Source organism: Salvelinus fontinalis, chromosome 18, assembly GCF_029448725.1.
Source record: "Salvelinus fontinalis isolate EN_2023a chromosome 18, ASM2944872v1, whole genome shotgun sequence".
Classification (NCBI taxonomy): domain Eukaryota; kingdom Metazoa; phylum Chordata; class Actinopteri; order Salmoniformes; family Salmonidae; genus Salvelinus; species Salvelinus fontinalis.
In genome coordinates, this window is record NC_074682.1 from 3681337 (window position 1) to 3694114 (window position 12778).

At 42.7% G+C, this 12778-nt stretch overlaps 1 protein-coding gene across 2 annotated transcripts in view; it reads right to left on the minus strand.

Annotated features, from left to right (window-relative positions):
- LOC129814820 (protein MTSS 1-like) overlaps positions 1-12778 on the minus strand; it is a 102480-nt gene that overhangs the window by 38177 nt on the left and 51525 nt on the right. For both annotated transcript variants that reach the window (XM_055867880.1, XM_055867881.1), the window contains exons 5-7: positions 6449-6540; positions 6264-6338; positions 2474-2631 (exon numbers count right to left, since the gene is read on the minus strand). In XM_055867880.1, the coding sequence (XP_055723855.1) occupies positions 2474-2631; positions 6264-6338; positions 6449-6540 (325 nt within the window). The remainder of the gene's footprint in view (positions 1-2473; positions 2632-6263; positions 6339-6448; positions 6541-12778) is intronic.

Genomic DNA, 12778 nt, shown 5'->3' on the forward strand with positions numbered 1-12778 from the left:
GACTTTCTTATATTGAAAGTGAGTTTTTTTTGCTTCAATAGAGCAATCAGGGAGGTGCAACTATAGCTTTCCTTCACAGAACGTACATTAGTGCAACACATTCAGCTGAAAATAGTTCATTTTGATCAGATGACAAAAGAAGAAGTGCAACCCTATTTGACTGGCAGCCACACAAGTAAATGAGCTTACAATGAAAAAGCAAGGTCTGCTTGACAAAAATGATGCATGGCCATCACATTTCTCCTCCCTCATCTTCATCTGCCCTAGTCCTTTCGAGGGGCCAGGTAATCTGTTTACAAATTGTATCATTAGACGGTTCTACAGCTGGGTTTTCCATGGAACTCCATAGGCCAGCATAGCTGATCTAAGCTAAAGATAAAAAAAAAAAAAAAGAGTTACCCGGTAATATAAATGCTTCTTTCAGTTCTTGGAATGTCCTTATACCATTACATCGCCACGGGCATGGATACCACATTGGGACCAGTGGGGCGATGTGAAAGGCAGTCCTCCAGATCGCAAGGCATTATTGTTAAATATTGGAGTCTGGGCTTGCGATTAAGTTTCCTAGTTGCATAGTTATTACATTTTATGCCAAACAGATATAGTGTGCGAGCAATAATAGGGCCAAAGCGTAATTTACATTGAGATAGATCAATGAACATCACTTCTTCCAGGGCAATGGGAGCCACCATATTTCTCGATTCTCAGCCAGGGAGCGGAAGAGTTATGTCTAAACCAATTTATACATTCGGCGAAATGCTAAAGCTTGGAAATAGAATTTAGAGTTTGGAACAGATAGCCCTCCAGCATCTTCCCCTCTCTGTACATGTGTTAATTTAAAATCTGTGATATCTTACCTTTCTATTACCATTCTGAAAATTCACTGTGGATTTTATCCCAATAGCCGGAAGGGAGAGACATAGGAAGCATTGAGCTCACAAAATTGAAACCGTGGCAATATATTAACTTTCCCAATAGACATTCAGCCGGTTAGAGCGACTGGAATGTTGCGCCATCTACTGTGGTCTGATTGAATTGATTAGAGCGTTCTGTTTAAGTTTTGGACGATGGTTTTATCTAAAATAAATATAGAGATTCCTACATTTTTTAAATGGGAAATGATCGGGATTCCATAAGAAGAGATGGGGTCCTGTGCCGGGTTCTTAAGGGGGAGTAGGTTAGATTTGGTGAGATTTATTTTAAACCGTGAAATGGAGCTGAATTTGTCTATAACCTTCAAAGCATTCGGGAGAGATTGAGATAAAGATATCGTCGGCGTATAATGAGATGACGTGATCAATAGAATTTTGAGATATTGGTTTAATTTCTTTCAATTGTAGCACCCATTCTCCCTCAGGAGGTTGAAAGGATTTTGGCATGGCCCCTCAGCCCTTTTACAGCTGCACCATCGAGAGCATCCTGACTGGTTGTATCACTGTCTGGCAACTACACTGCCCTCGACCGGAAGGCCCTACAGAGTGTGTCGCGGGAAGCCCAGCACATCACTGGGGGTAAGTTCCCAGGACGTACAGGGCAGGCGGTGTCAGAGAAAGGCCACCAAAAACTGCCAGGCTCCAGCCACCCGAGAAATTGCCAGACTCCATGCTCTGGTCCGGCAGGCGGTACCAGTGTATCAAGGCTCAGAACAGACTCTTAAACAGCTTTGATCCCCTGGCCATAAGACTGTTAAATGGCTAACAGCTACTGTTCTCCCACCGTCTATCCCCAGGTCTCTACCCACTAAGACAGCTTACACTTGTCTTTTTCCTCTTATTTTTCTATTTTGATATTGAATACTGCATTGTTGGGAAGGACTTGCAAGTTACGCATTTCAATGTACGTGTGCATATGTCAAAACTGAAAATATTACTGTCTACGTCACAAATGGAACCCTATTCCCTACATAGGGCTCTCGTCAAAAGTAGTGCGCTATGTGGAACTGAGGCCTTGAGGCACTGACCGTCCAATCACCATCAAACATTGCCAGATTCACTCAATAGAGACTCTCTCTCATGTCAACAGTGTAAACAGCGTTGAACTTGCATGGCGTTACATCATGGGGTTCTGGGGCCTCCAACCTGTTCCAATCACTAAAACAGAAGCCAGAGACCTTTTATATAAAAATTGATCAACTTTAGCAGCTGAACGTTCCAACTAGATCCTTGGGCCAGTCTAGGCCTAGGTAGTACTGACTGAGTCTGGGTCAGATGAGAGTATTAGCCCTCACACATACAGTTTTGGCATGAATCATAAAGACTGATTTTGCAATTATAATTATAACCACCCCAAAATCACATATTTGGCATGGATACTGATTCTAGATGAGAGGATAACCCCAGCACAGGTTTGACGTGAATACTGACCGATTCCGGATCAGATGAGACTAACTAACTCATGAACACATATTTGTCATGAACATAGACTGATTGTAGATCAGATGATAATAATATTATTATTATTATAATCTACTCACCAGCACAGGTTTGAGCATGCTGACAAAGGCGCAGTAACGGCCCCTCTCTTCGATGAGCGCCCGGCACACTGCCCTCTTCTCAGTCTCTTCCAGCACAGCATAGCGCACGTTCACCTCCTGCAGGGCGTTGTCCAGCTGCCCGCGCACCTCGTCCTTTCCTAGAGAAACACAGGGGGGAACCAAAGTTGACAGGCAGAGCAGACTGGCAAAATAACAGGCAAACAAAGCCAGCGGGCTGCTGTAGCAAGTTAACAAAACTCAGGGTAGAAAACGATGCCCGAAACACATTTGTTGAGGGGTGTGCATTTAAGTGATAATGCACGAGAAGACAGTGTTGAGTATATCTTGGCACGGGTGTTGCTAGGCCCGAAACTAAGTCGAGGGCAGGGAAACCGTGCCAATATATCCTCCAAACAACGGCTTCGAGGGCATTATCACCTTTATACAACCGGTTACCAATAGATTCAAATAATGATTGACATATTTGAATTAAAAATATTATTTTGATGAATTTATTCATACGATTTCATTCTTCCACGAGATATAGTCCCGACACAAATCTAGGGCTGCTACCCAAGCCGGCTGGTCGTTCGTTCAATTGGGTCTGTTTCCAGAGACGCGACCCAGTATTTCAGTCTTTTTGTTCTGTATCTATGAATGCAACCCAGTCGTTCGTTCTAAATGTTCTATTGCCATACTTTCTGGCCACGTTCTCATGCTTGCTAGCTAGTCAACTACGGCTAACTTACTGTCACGTCAAACAGTGCAGCCAGAAAAACAACAAAGTAGCTGCTTTTGCATTTGTTTAAACTGTTTTCTAGTGACATTTAACAATGAGCTAATGATGCGCGATTTCACCTGGCATAGAAAATGTGCTCTCTCGTCAGGACACTGCTGTTCAGAGGAGCTAGCCAACAATAGTTAACACAATCACTCCAAACTAGCTGCATTTTGTTTGACATGAAAGGCTGGAATGCGGTTTTAACCAATCAGCATCCAGGATTAGGCCCACCCATTGTATAATCTATCAATTTAATGAATAATATAGAAATATTTTGAGATCAACTTTCCTCTTAGTATCCCATTCTAATTGCTGGTCAGAGGTGTCTGTTATTTATCCCAAAACCTTTGAAGAGAAATTCAGACCGTGATTGAGAAACTAAAAATACACAGCTTTATATAGCCAAAGCATAGTACCTGCTATTGCATACTTTTGCCACAAGAAAGCAGTATAACCTTGAAAATCTCTTTGTTTTGAATATCCTGTGTTTTCTATACACTGAGCATACAAACCATTGAGAACACCTGCTCTTTCCATGACAGACCTACCAAGTGAAAGCAATGATCCCTTATTGATGTCACTTGTTAAATCCACTTCAAATCAGTGTAGACGAAGGGGAGGAGACAGGTTAAAGAAGGATTTTTAAGCCTGGAGACAATTGAGACATGGATTGTGCATGTGGGCCATTCAGAGGGTGAATGGGCTGGACAAAATATTTAAGTGCCATTTGAATGGAGTATGGCAGTAGTTGCCAGGTGCACCGGTTCTAGTTAAAAACTGCAACGCTGCAGGGTTTTTCCACACACGAGAGTTTAGTGTGATTCAAGACTGGTCCACCACCCAAAGGACATCCAGCCAACTTGACACAACTGTGGGAAGCATTGGAGTCAACATGGTCCAGCATCCCTGTGGAACACTTTCAACACCGTGTAGAGTCCATGCTCCAACCCAAGCACCTACGTAAGAGGATACTACATAAGATACCACTCCTCTCCTCTTCAACTGTTATGTCAGTGTGCTCTCTGGGAAGATGCATGCTGCAGGCCTGTCGAGGAGCACGAGATGAACCGGAGTGAAGGCCAATGGCGAGCAGCAAAACAGATGTGTGTGTTGACAAACGCTGTGTGGTATGCAGGGGTCTATAAAAAGAGACTAGAGGGGGGCGTGTGACTGCCTACTCATTTGTGTCCAGCTGCTAAGACAACAGATTCCACATACAATTGGCTGTCAGGAAGAAAGGGAAGGGGGCTCTCGCTCTCTGACACATGCACCTCAATACTTCAAAACACACCTTCCATATGCATGCATGCACTTACCAATTACATAACACACACACACACACAGTATGATGACTATACACACACAATAGGCTAACTGAATTCATTATCATATGTTGTACCTGGGCTCAGAAAGAAATACAAAAGCTGTTGGAAAGAGGGGACTTTTTAATGGACCTCCAACATGATTGGCACTTTGAGATTGCTTGTGGAGGATGGTACGGTGCTGGTGGAAAGCTATGGCTGGCAACAACACCTGACTCCGTACTTCAGGCCGCTGCCACAGATCAAGCAGTACCAGCACTTCAGGTGAATATCATTTTCATTGCATTGTATGACGTTATTATTCTTATCTAAACTTGGGAGGTGAATTGGTGTTGTGCTAGGTTGTAATGTCTTATTTTTTTTGTTATTTCCTGTTTAACTATGCTCTGGAGCTGTTGTCGCCAAGTAGCGTTCAAACTCAGTCGGGACCAGGTTTCAGCTGCTGCACAACGCTGACATCCTTCCTCCAATAGATGGTCTGCCTGTACAGGCACCACCTGGACTGGACACGGTTAGAAAAACGCAAACTTCTTGAGAAGATCAGGGAGTTTTGCGAAAAAGAGGCTATGGACATCACATGCCCTGCACCAAAGTCAAGGGCAGGACAGAAACAGGCTCTCCGAATATAGAGAGACAAGATTTGTATTATATATGGCAACAAATTCAACAGTAACATCACCTTTCCAAAATCGGATTCAGTATCGGCGGCCATATTGGATAATGTGAAAAGCAAAATGAGTGTGCCATTTTTGGGCACCTCTTCTAATATCAATTAATACATTACAAAGAGAAGCACTACATAATGTGCCGCTTTAATATGCTACGTAACGGTTTCATCACTTTTTGACACTAAGGCCCCAGAATACAGTTTGACCAAATCATGATTTTAGTAGCCAAAAATATTTTGAAGTTTGGAGTGAGATGAGCTTGTAGAATGTGCAGCTCGTAACTATGCAACCAATACAAATTTTACTCGCACAGCCAAGTCACAAGGTTAATCAAATGTGACTAAATGGTCGCAGTCTGGAGCCCTGGGTATCCAAATATTCATATGCTAGTTCTGCTTTGCGACACCAATAACTTTCTCAGTCGTCATGGTGTAGTCTCGTAGAGCAACACTTGCGGAATGAACAAAGACTTCAATTCTCAAAGATGACAGAAGCTCAATTCATAGTTCAGAGCTGCAGATCTGCGATAGTCACGACATCATTACTGGCCATGCATTTAAAAGTCAGAATGGGAAGGTGGATTATCACGTTTAAGCTTTTTGCTAACTAACAAGGTAAGATTGTTGTTATTGTCATCGAATTTTACATCTGGGGGAAAATGTATTTATCTTTACAGCCTCTCACTACGGAGACTAAGAAAAAAGTCCTCAGCTAGAGCTACACAACCACAACCTGGCTGAAACGATACCGTCTACGGAAGAGGAACATTGAAGGTGTGGTGAGATGGATTGGCGAAGAGGGGCACCGTAACAGCTGCGGGTGTGGACAAACCACATTGTCTCCTTTCACAAAGCCAGCTGTGTCAAGGTAACTTGAACCTCGGTAATGACTGTTCCGCTGCTCGCTGCTTTGAATCACACTTTCTATTTAGGTGTAGTCCAATCCATCCACATTGCTACGGGTGTTTCCCTCTTATCTGGGCCAGAGAGTGTCACAGAGTTTGAAACAGACACCCTTACCTTTCTTAACCTTCTTCTGCAGCTTGATTGTATCTGAGGATTTCTTCTTTATGTCTGCTCTGGCCTTCTTGTATTCTGCATTGGGAAGACATGAGGGGATAAAGTCTCAGTGAAATGAGTTGGATAACTCAGACGTTTCATAATTGTATGCATGTACGCCTATTTGTGTATGTACGGTCTCCTACCTTTGGCATGGTCCTTGTCCAACTGACTGGCCACCTTCTTCCACTCCTCAATCTTCAGCTCCAGTGGGCTGATCAGGGTATCTGTTAGTGCCCTACAGTGAAACCCAATAGACCAGCCGTTACATTACAGTGAAAAATACAATGGTTCACCTGGAATCTTCTCCAGACTAGTTGATACGATTCAACTTCATCAAATTCTGAATTATCAATGGAAACAAAGCGGGGCTTTTTTTCAGGTCGATGACTAATCCATCTAAGTAATTGTTATTGATAGGCGGGTGGTCATAAACTAGATTAACCAGGTAATCAAAACACCATAGCTTGTGAAGAAAAGCAATTAGACTGAGCATTGTCTCAGGTAGGCTGTGAACTCCTATCTTCACATACCCGACATAGCTCCATGTCATGAAGCCTGAGCTGATCAGCCATGACAGGTTAGCACACAACATGTGTTTAAACTTGTGAGATGGCACTGTTAACACTTTCACATCACTGCGCCCAACACACAGGGTGACTGGGGGAAAACTAGGCCAAGCTGATGATGAAAGAAATCTTAGTAATACATCTTATAGGTTAAATCAGAAGTCTGTTAGACAGTAGAGGGAAGGGAAACTAACAGCCTATTCAGAGCTGAGACCATATCTGGGTTGGGCCTATGTACAGTAAGGTCAATGGGATCATTGGGATTTTGGTGTCAGTCCTTGTTAATTTCAACTGAGGCTGGGCGGTCAATGAGTTGACATTGCGTAATCCATTCAAATAAAGACAATGCGGCATGTCAGAAGGAGACTGATGGAAATGATAGAGGGAGAAATAAGAAAATATGGAACGAGACACTGCCAGGACTTACACCAAATCCTAAAACCGTAACAGTGTTCAAAACTTTCACTTCAGGTGTAGCGAGCCTCGTTAAATAAAAAAGAAAATGGAAGACTGAAAAAGAAAAGCGAGTAAATTATCCTAAAGTAGCAGCTCAGAAGAGGGGGAACGTAGGCTGCAGCCTGGGCTAGCGTATAGGCACACCCTTTTCACAGTACCATCTTGACCCAAACCATACTCTGCTGGCTCTGATATTTTTTTTTCACATTGCCAATTCCGGGCATGGTTCCAGCAACTATGGTTAATGTGTAACCAGGCCAGCTCAGTAGAGCTCGGCCCGGCTTAGTACCGTGCAAATGGTACCAGAGCAACAATCCAATCTCTCATCCACCCACAGCCGAAGTCCCATTATAACCATGTGTCAGGCTTCGAGAGAGCACTGGCTGTAAGTACAATCAATTCTCAGGGTGATTTTACATTACAAAATGTTCATTTGTCTGTCTCATCGGTGCACTGAGAGCAACAGAAAGGACCCTAAGCAGAGCCTGAATGGATTTGCTGGGGCTGAAGTAGGCAGGGGAAATTGGGTTCAGGATAGTAGCGTGAGGCGAGCCTGCTGTTATCCACTTGGGCTTTAATTGCAGAGTTAGCCAGGGTCATAATCCTAGAAAAGGGACAGCGCTCTGTGGTTTCTGGAGGAATGCCCGATATAGTGCCTTCAGAAAGTATTCACACTCCCTGATTTTTTCAATTTAATGTGTTACAGCCAGAGCTTAAAATTGGTTAAAAATGAGATGTCTTCACTGGCCCACACACACACTACCCCATATGTTCAAAGTGAAATTGCCAACACTGCAGGAGTTGTTTATTTTGCTTTATTTCGGGACAATGTGGAAAGTCTGAACTTTCAATGTAGCAACTGTTTGCTTTCAGAGGACTATGGAAGGCGAAGTGGCTACTCTTAGCAAACAAGTAACGAACTTACACAAGCTACTGGGGAATCCACGCCCGCCCACTTGTTCCTTTCTCTTCTACCCCAGTAGCCGGACGCCGCTCTGGCCTGATGGAAGTGTCGCCACCATGTCTCTGCAGGGATCCCTCCCTGAAGGGGTCGCCCGCTTCCTTGAAGAATGGAGTTAGTATGATGCTCCTGTCCTGGAGGACTTGGTCGAAGTTCCTGTTCTCGATCCTACCAACTAGCCATAGAGATATGTCACTCGCCGTGGAAGTCGAACACAGCTGGGGCCTCCTCGGCCAAGGTAAGCCCGGACACAGACGAGAAACAGCTTCACCGCACTTGATCCAGAGGATCCGGAGCCTTCTTCCCTGGGGGCTTTCGAGATTGGATCCGGAAGTACCTGCGCCTTTGTCCTCTATTCTGTCTCCATCTCTGGTGGCTTCTACCTCGGGTTCAGATCTTCAGAGCTCACCCCCTCATTATGAGATTGAGATTAGGACAGTAAGGCTATCTTAAGACTCCGGCATATTCCTCATCCACAATGGATACTAGAGCTGTCTCGGGTCCATTGGGCCCCACCGCCCTTCAGTCATCTAGGGGTTTGCGAAACCTCGAGGCGAAAGAACGGCCGGACCTCCTCAGCAATTGCACAAACTGTCGTCATCAGCAGCTCTAGGGTAAGAAAAATCTTGATTCCCGGTGCAAAAACCCTGTGCTATCCTGGAGCACGACTACAAGACATTACAAGGATGCTTCCGACTGTTCTATGACAGCTGCCAGGAGCTGACGCTGTCGTAGTCCCCGTGGGGTCAAACGACATTAAGAGGGCTAGCTCGGAACAGCTGAAAATGAATTTTAAAAGGACTGATTCTAGCTCTGAAAGATTCCAGAAAGTGGCCAATTATTTCAGGTCCGGTACCATCGTTGGGCCGCAGGTGTGAAAGATTCAGCAGGCTACTGGCATTTTACACCTGACTAAAATATTACTGTAGCTCTTTTTGAATAACTTCTATGGGAGACTTTGACACCTTCTGGAAACAGAAGATGCTCTACAGGAATGACGGAGTCTATCCAAATAATCTTGGCTCCTGGATTAGATAATCCAGTTTAGATCATCCCTACCATTGTGTCGCTGCGTTGTCATACTGCTGTAGCAAATGTATATTATCCCATGGGCGTTGGCAGTCACAATGTAACTAACCTAATTTATGTCCCTCTAACTCCCCTGAATGCCTTTGTCATTCCTACAGCTAACGTATACAGCAATCATGTGCCTATGAACCAGATTTATACTGTTAGCACTGAGGTGGTGTGCCCTAGTAGAAAGTCCACTGTGTGCAGCTAACACTGCACTATCAGCTCAAACGTAAATAAATAACAAATATATAAACATAACATTGTCATGTCTACTTCTGATAAGCTTCCCAGTAAAGCAATAAAAACAATCAAGCATTGCAGAAAAGTGCAAAAAAATAGCCCACAAGGTGCATGAAATCAATAGTAACAGTAACAGATGACATTCATATTCTGTCTCTCTCCGAAACGCACTTAGATAATACAGTGGTAGCAATACATGGTTATAACATCTACAGAAAGCGGTGTTGCGATCTATATTCAGAGCCACATTCCTGTTAAGCTTAGAGAGGATATGTTAAATACTGTTGAAGTAACATGGCTACAGGTTCATCTGCCTCAACTAAAGCCCATTCTGTCTGGGAAGCTGCTACAGACCAAGTGCTAACAGTCAGAATATGGATAATGTGTGAGAAATGCATTATAATGTATGCAATAATCAACAGAAAATAATATTTTCTGGGTGACCTTAATATTGACTGGCTTTCATCAAGCTGCCCACTCAAGAAAAAACTTCAAAATGTAACCGGTGCCTGCAATCTGGTTCAGGTTATCAGTCAACCTACCAGGGTATTTACTAACAGCACATGAATGAAATGTATTGATCACATCTTTACTAATGCTGCAGAAATCAGCTGTAAAGCAGTATCCAAATCCATAGGATGTAGTGATCACAATATAATAGCCATATCTAGGAAAACCAAAGTTCCAAAGGATGGGGCCTAATATAACGTATAAGAGGTCATGCAAAAGGTTTTGTAGTGATTCTTTGTTGATGATGTAAATAATATTTGCTGGTCAGTTGTGTGTAATGAGGAGCAACCAGACACTGCCCATGACATTTATGAAATTGCTTATTTCCATGGATTGATGAGGAATTAAAAAAATGGTATGGTTGCGAGGAACGGCAAATAAGTCTGGCTACACAAACGTACTTAAAATTGAGAAATCCTGTGACTAAACTGAATAAAAACAAGAAGAAACCAAACTATTAAACAATGAAAAATGACAAAGACTGATACTAAAAAGCATTAAGAGCACCTTAAATGAAATTTTGGGCAAAAAGGCAAACGACTCCATCCAATGAATCATTGCCTTCATCATAAAACCCACAGATTATTATTAATTTTTTAATTGGCAAGATCAGCAAACTTAGGCATGACATGCTAGCAACAAACGCTGACACTACACATCCAAGTACAACTGACCAAATTATGAAAGACAAGTATTGTAATTTTGAATTCTGAAAAGTGAGTATGAAAGAGGTGAAACAATTGACACTCACCACCTGGATTTGGTCTTATGTAGCAAAATGTGAAATGTTTTTTTATTTTTATACATTGGATAAAAGTAGAGACTCAGAGCTATAAAATGGTATATCAGAAACTGCATTTGAGGAACAATCGGAAAGTAATTCTGCTTTGAAAGTTGATCAACTTGTAACCTCACTTTTGAGAAACTGGCCTTTTAATGTTTTGGTATCTAGTGAAGATCTCTTCTTTGTCTACACCCAATTCAACAGCGTTCACACCCTCTTGAGCTTTAGAACCACCCATCTCGTTTCGCTCTCGGAGAGTTCAGATCGCACACTTGACGCTCTGGCCGATGATTTGTTTACCTCTGGATAACATGAAAACAGCCTAACCAGCTGTGTTGGCAACAATTTCATTACGCTTTTTTTGTAGACTTTTACTGACACCGGCCATATTCAACAGGTATTGTACACACGTCACATAATGTTCGCTAACAAGCCAGCCAGCTAACGTTAGCTAGTTAAACAACAATGAACAGAGCCAACAATGCCAGTGCTGGGAGCTAACCAACCAGGTTGAATGTTAGCTAGCTAACATTAGGCTCTACCTAGAAAAGCAAATGGCTCTGGGATACAAATAATAACGTCAGCTAGGGAGCCAGCCAGCTAACGTTAGCTAGCTAACAGTACACGTCAGCTTAAATGTACACAGAGAGCTAACAATGATATGCATGTTAATCTCTCATGGCTCAAGGTGGAGGAGAGATTGACTTCATCATTACTTGTTTTTGTGAGAAGTATTGACATGCTGAATGCACCAAACTGTCTGTTTAAACAACTAGCACACAGCTCAAACACCCATGAATACCCCACAAGACATGCCACCAGAGGTCTCTTCACAATCCCTATGTCCAGAACAGACTATGGGAGGCACACAGTACTACATAGAGCATTGACTACATGGGACTCTATTCCACATCAGGTAACTGATGCAAGCAGTAGAATCAGTACAAAAAAATAAAATACACCTTATGGAACAGCAGGATTGTGGCAACACACAGGCACACGCACTCTACACATGGATTTTGTAATGTAGATATGTGGTAGTAGTGTAGTGGTCTGGAGGGCAAACACTTCATGTGTTGTGAACAGTGTTATGAAAAGTAATGTAAGATGTTTTATTGTATAGAACTGCCTTAATGTGCTGGACCCCAGGAAGAGCAGTTGCTGCCTTGGCAGCAGCTAATGGGGAGAGTTAATGCAAACACTCAGGGATTTCACTATTAAGGCCAATGGTGACTTTAAAACAGTTAACAGTGTAATGCTTGTGATAGCACAAAACTGAGTATGGAGGAACAACATTGTTGTAATTCCACAACACTAACCTAATTGACAGAGTGAAAAGAAGGAAGCCTTCTTCCAAAACATGCATCCTATTTGCAACAAAGCACTGAATACAACGTGTTATGTTTGGGGCAAGTCCAATACATTACCACTCTCCATATTTTCAAGCATAGTGGTAGCTGCATCATGTTATGGGTATGCTTGTAATCATTAAGGACTGGGGAGTTTTTCCAGGATAAAAAAAATAAACGCAATAGGGCTAAGCACAGGCAAAATCCTAGAAAACCTGGTTCAGCCTGCTTTCCAAAAGACACTAGGAGATTAATTTACCTTTCAGCAGGACAATAAGGTAAAACACAAGGCCAAATCTACACTATAATTGCTTACAAATAAGACAGTGAATGTTCCTGAGTGGACAGTTTTGACAAATCTACTCAGTCTATGGCAAGATCTGAACATGGTTATCTAGCAATGATCAACAACCAATTTGACAGAGCTTGAAGAAATGTTTAAATAATAAAATGGGTAAATGTTGGACAATCCAGGCGTGGAGAGCTCTTAGAGACATACCCAGAGACTCACAGCTGTTATCGCTGCCAAAAGT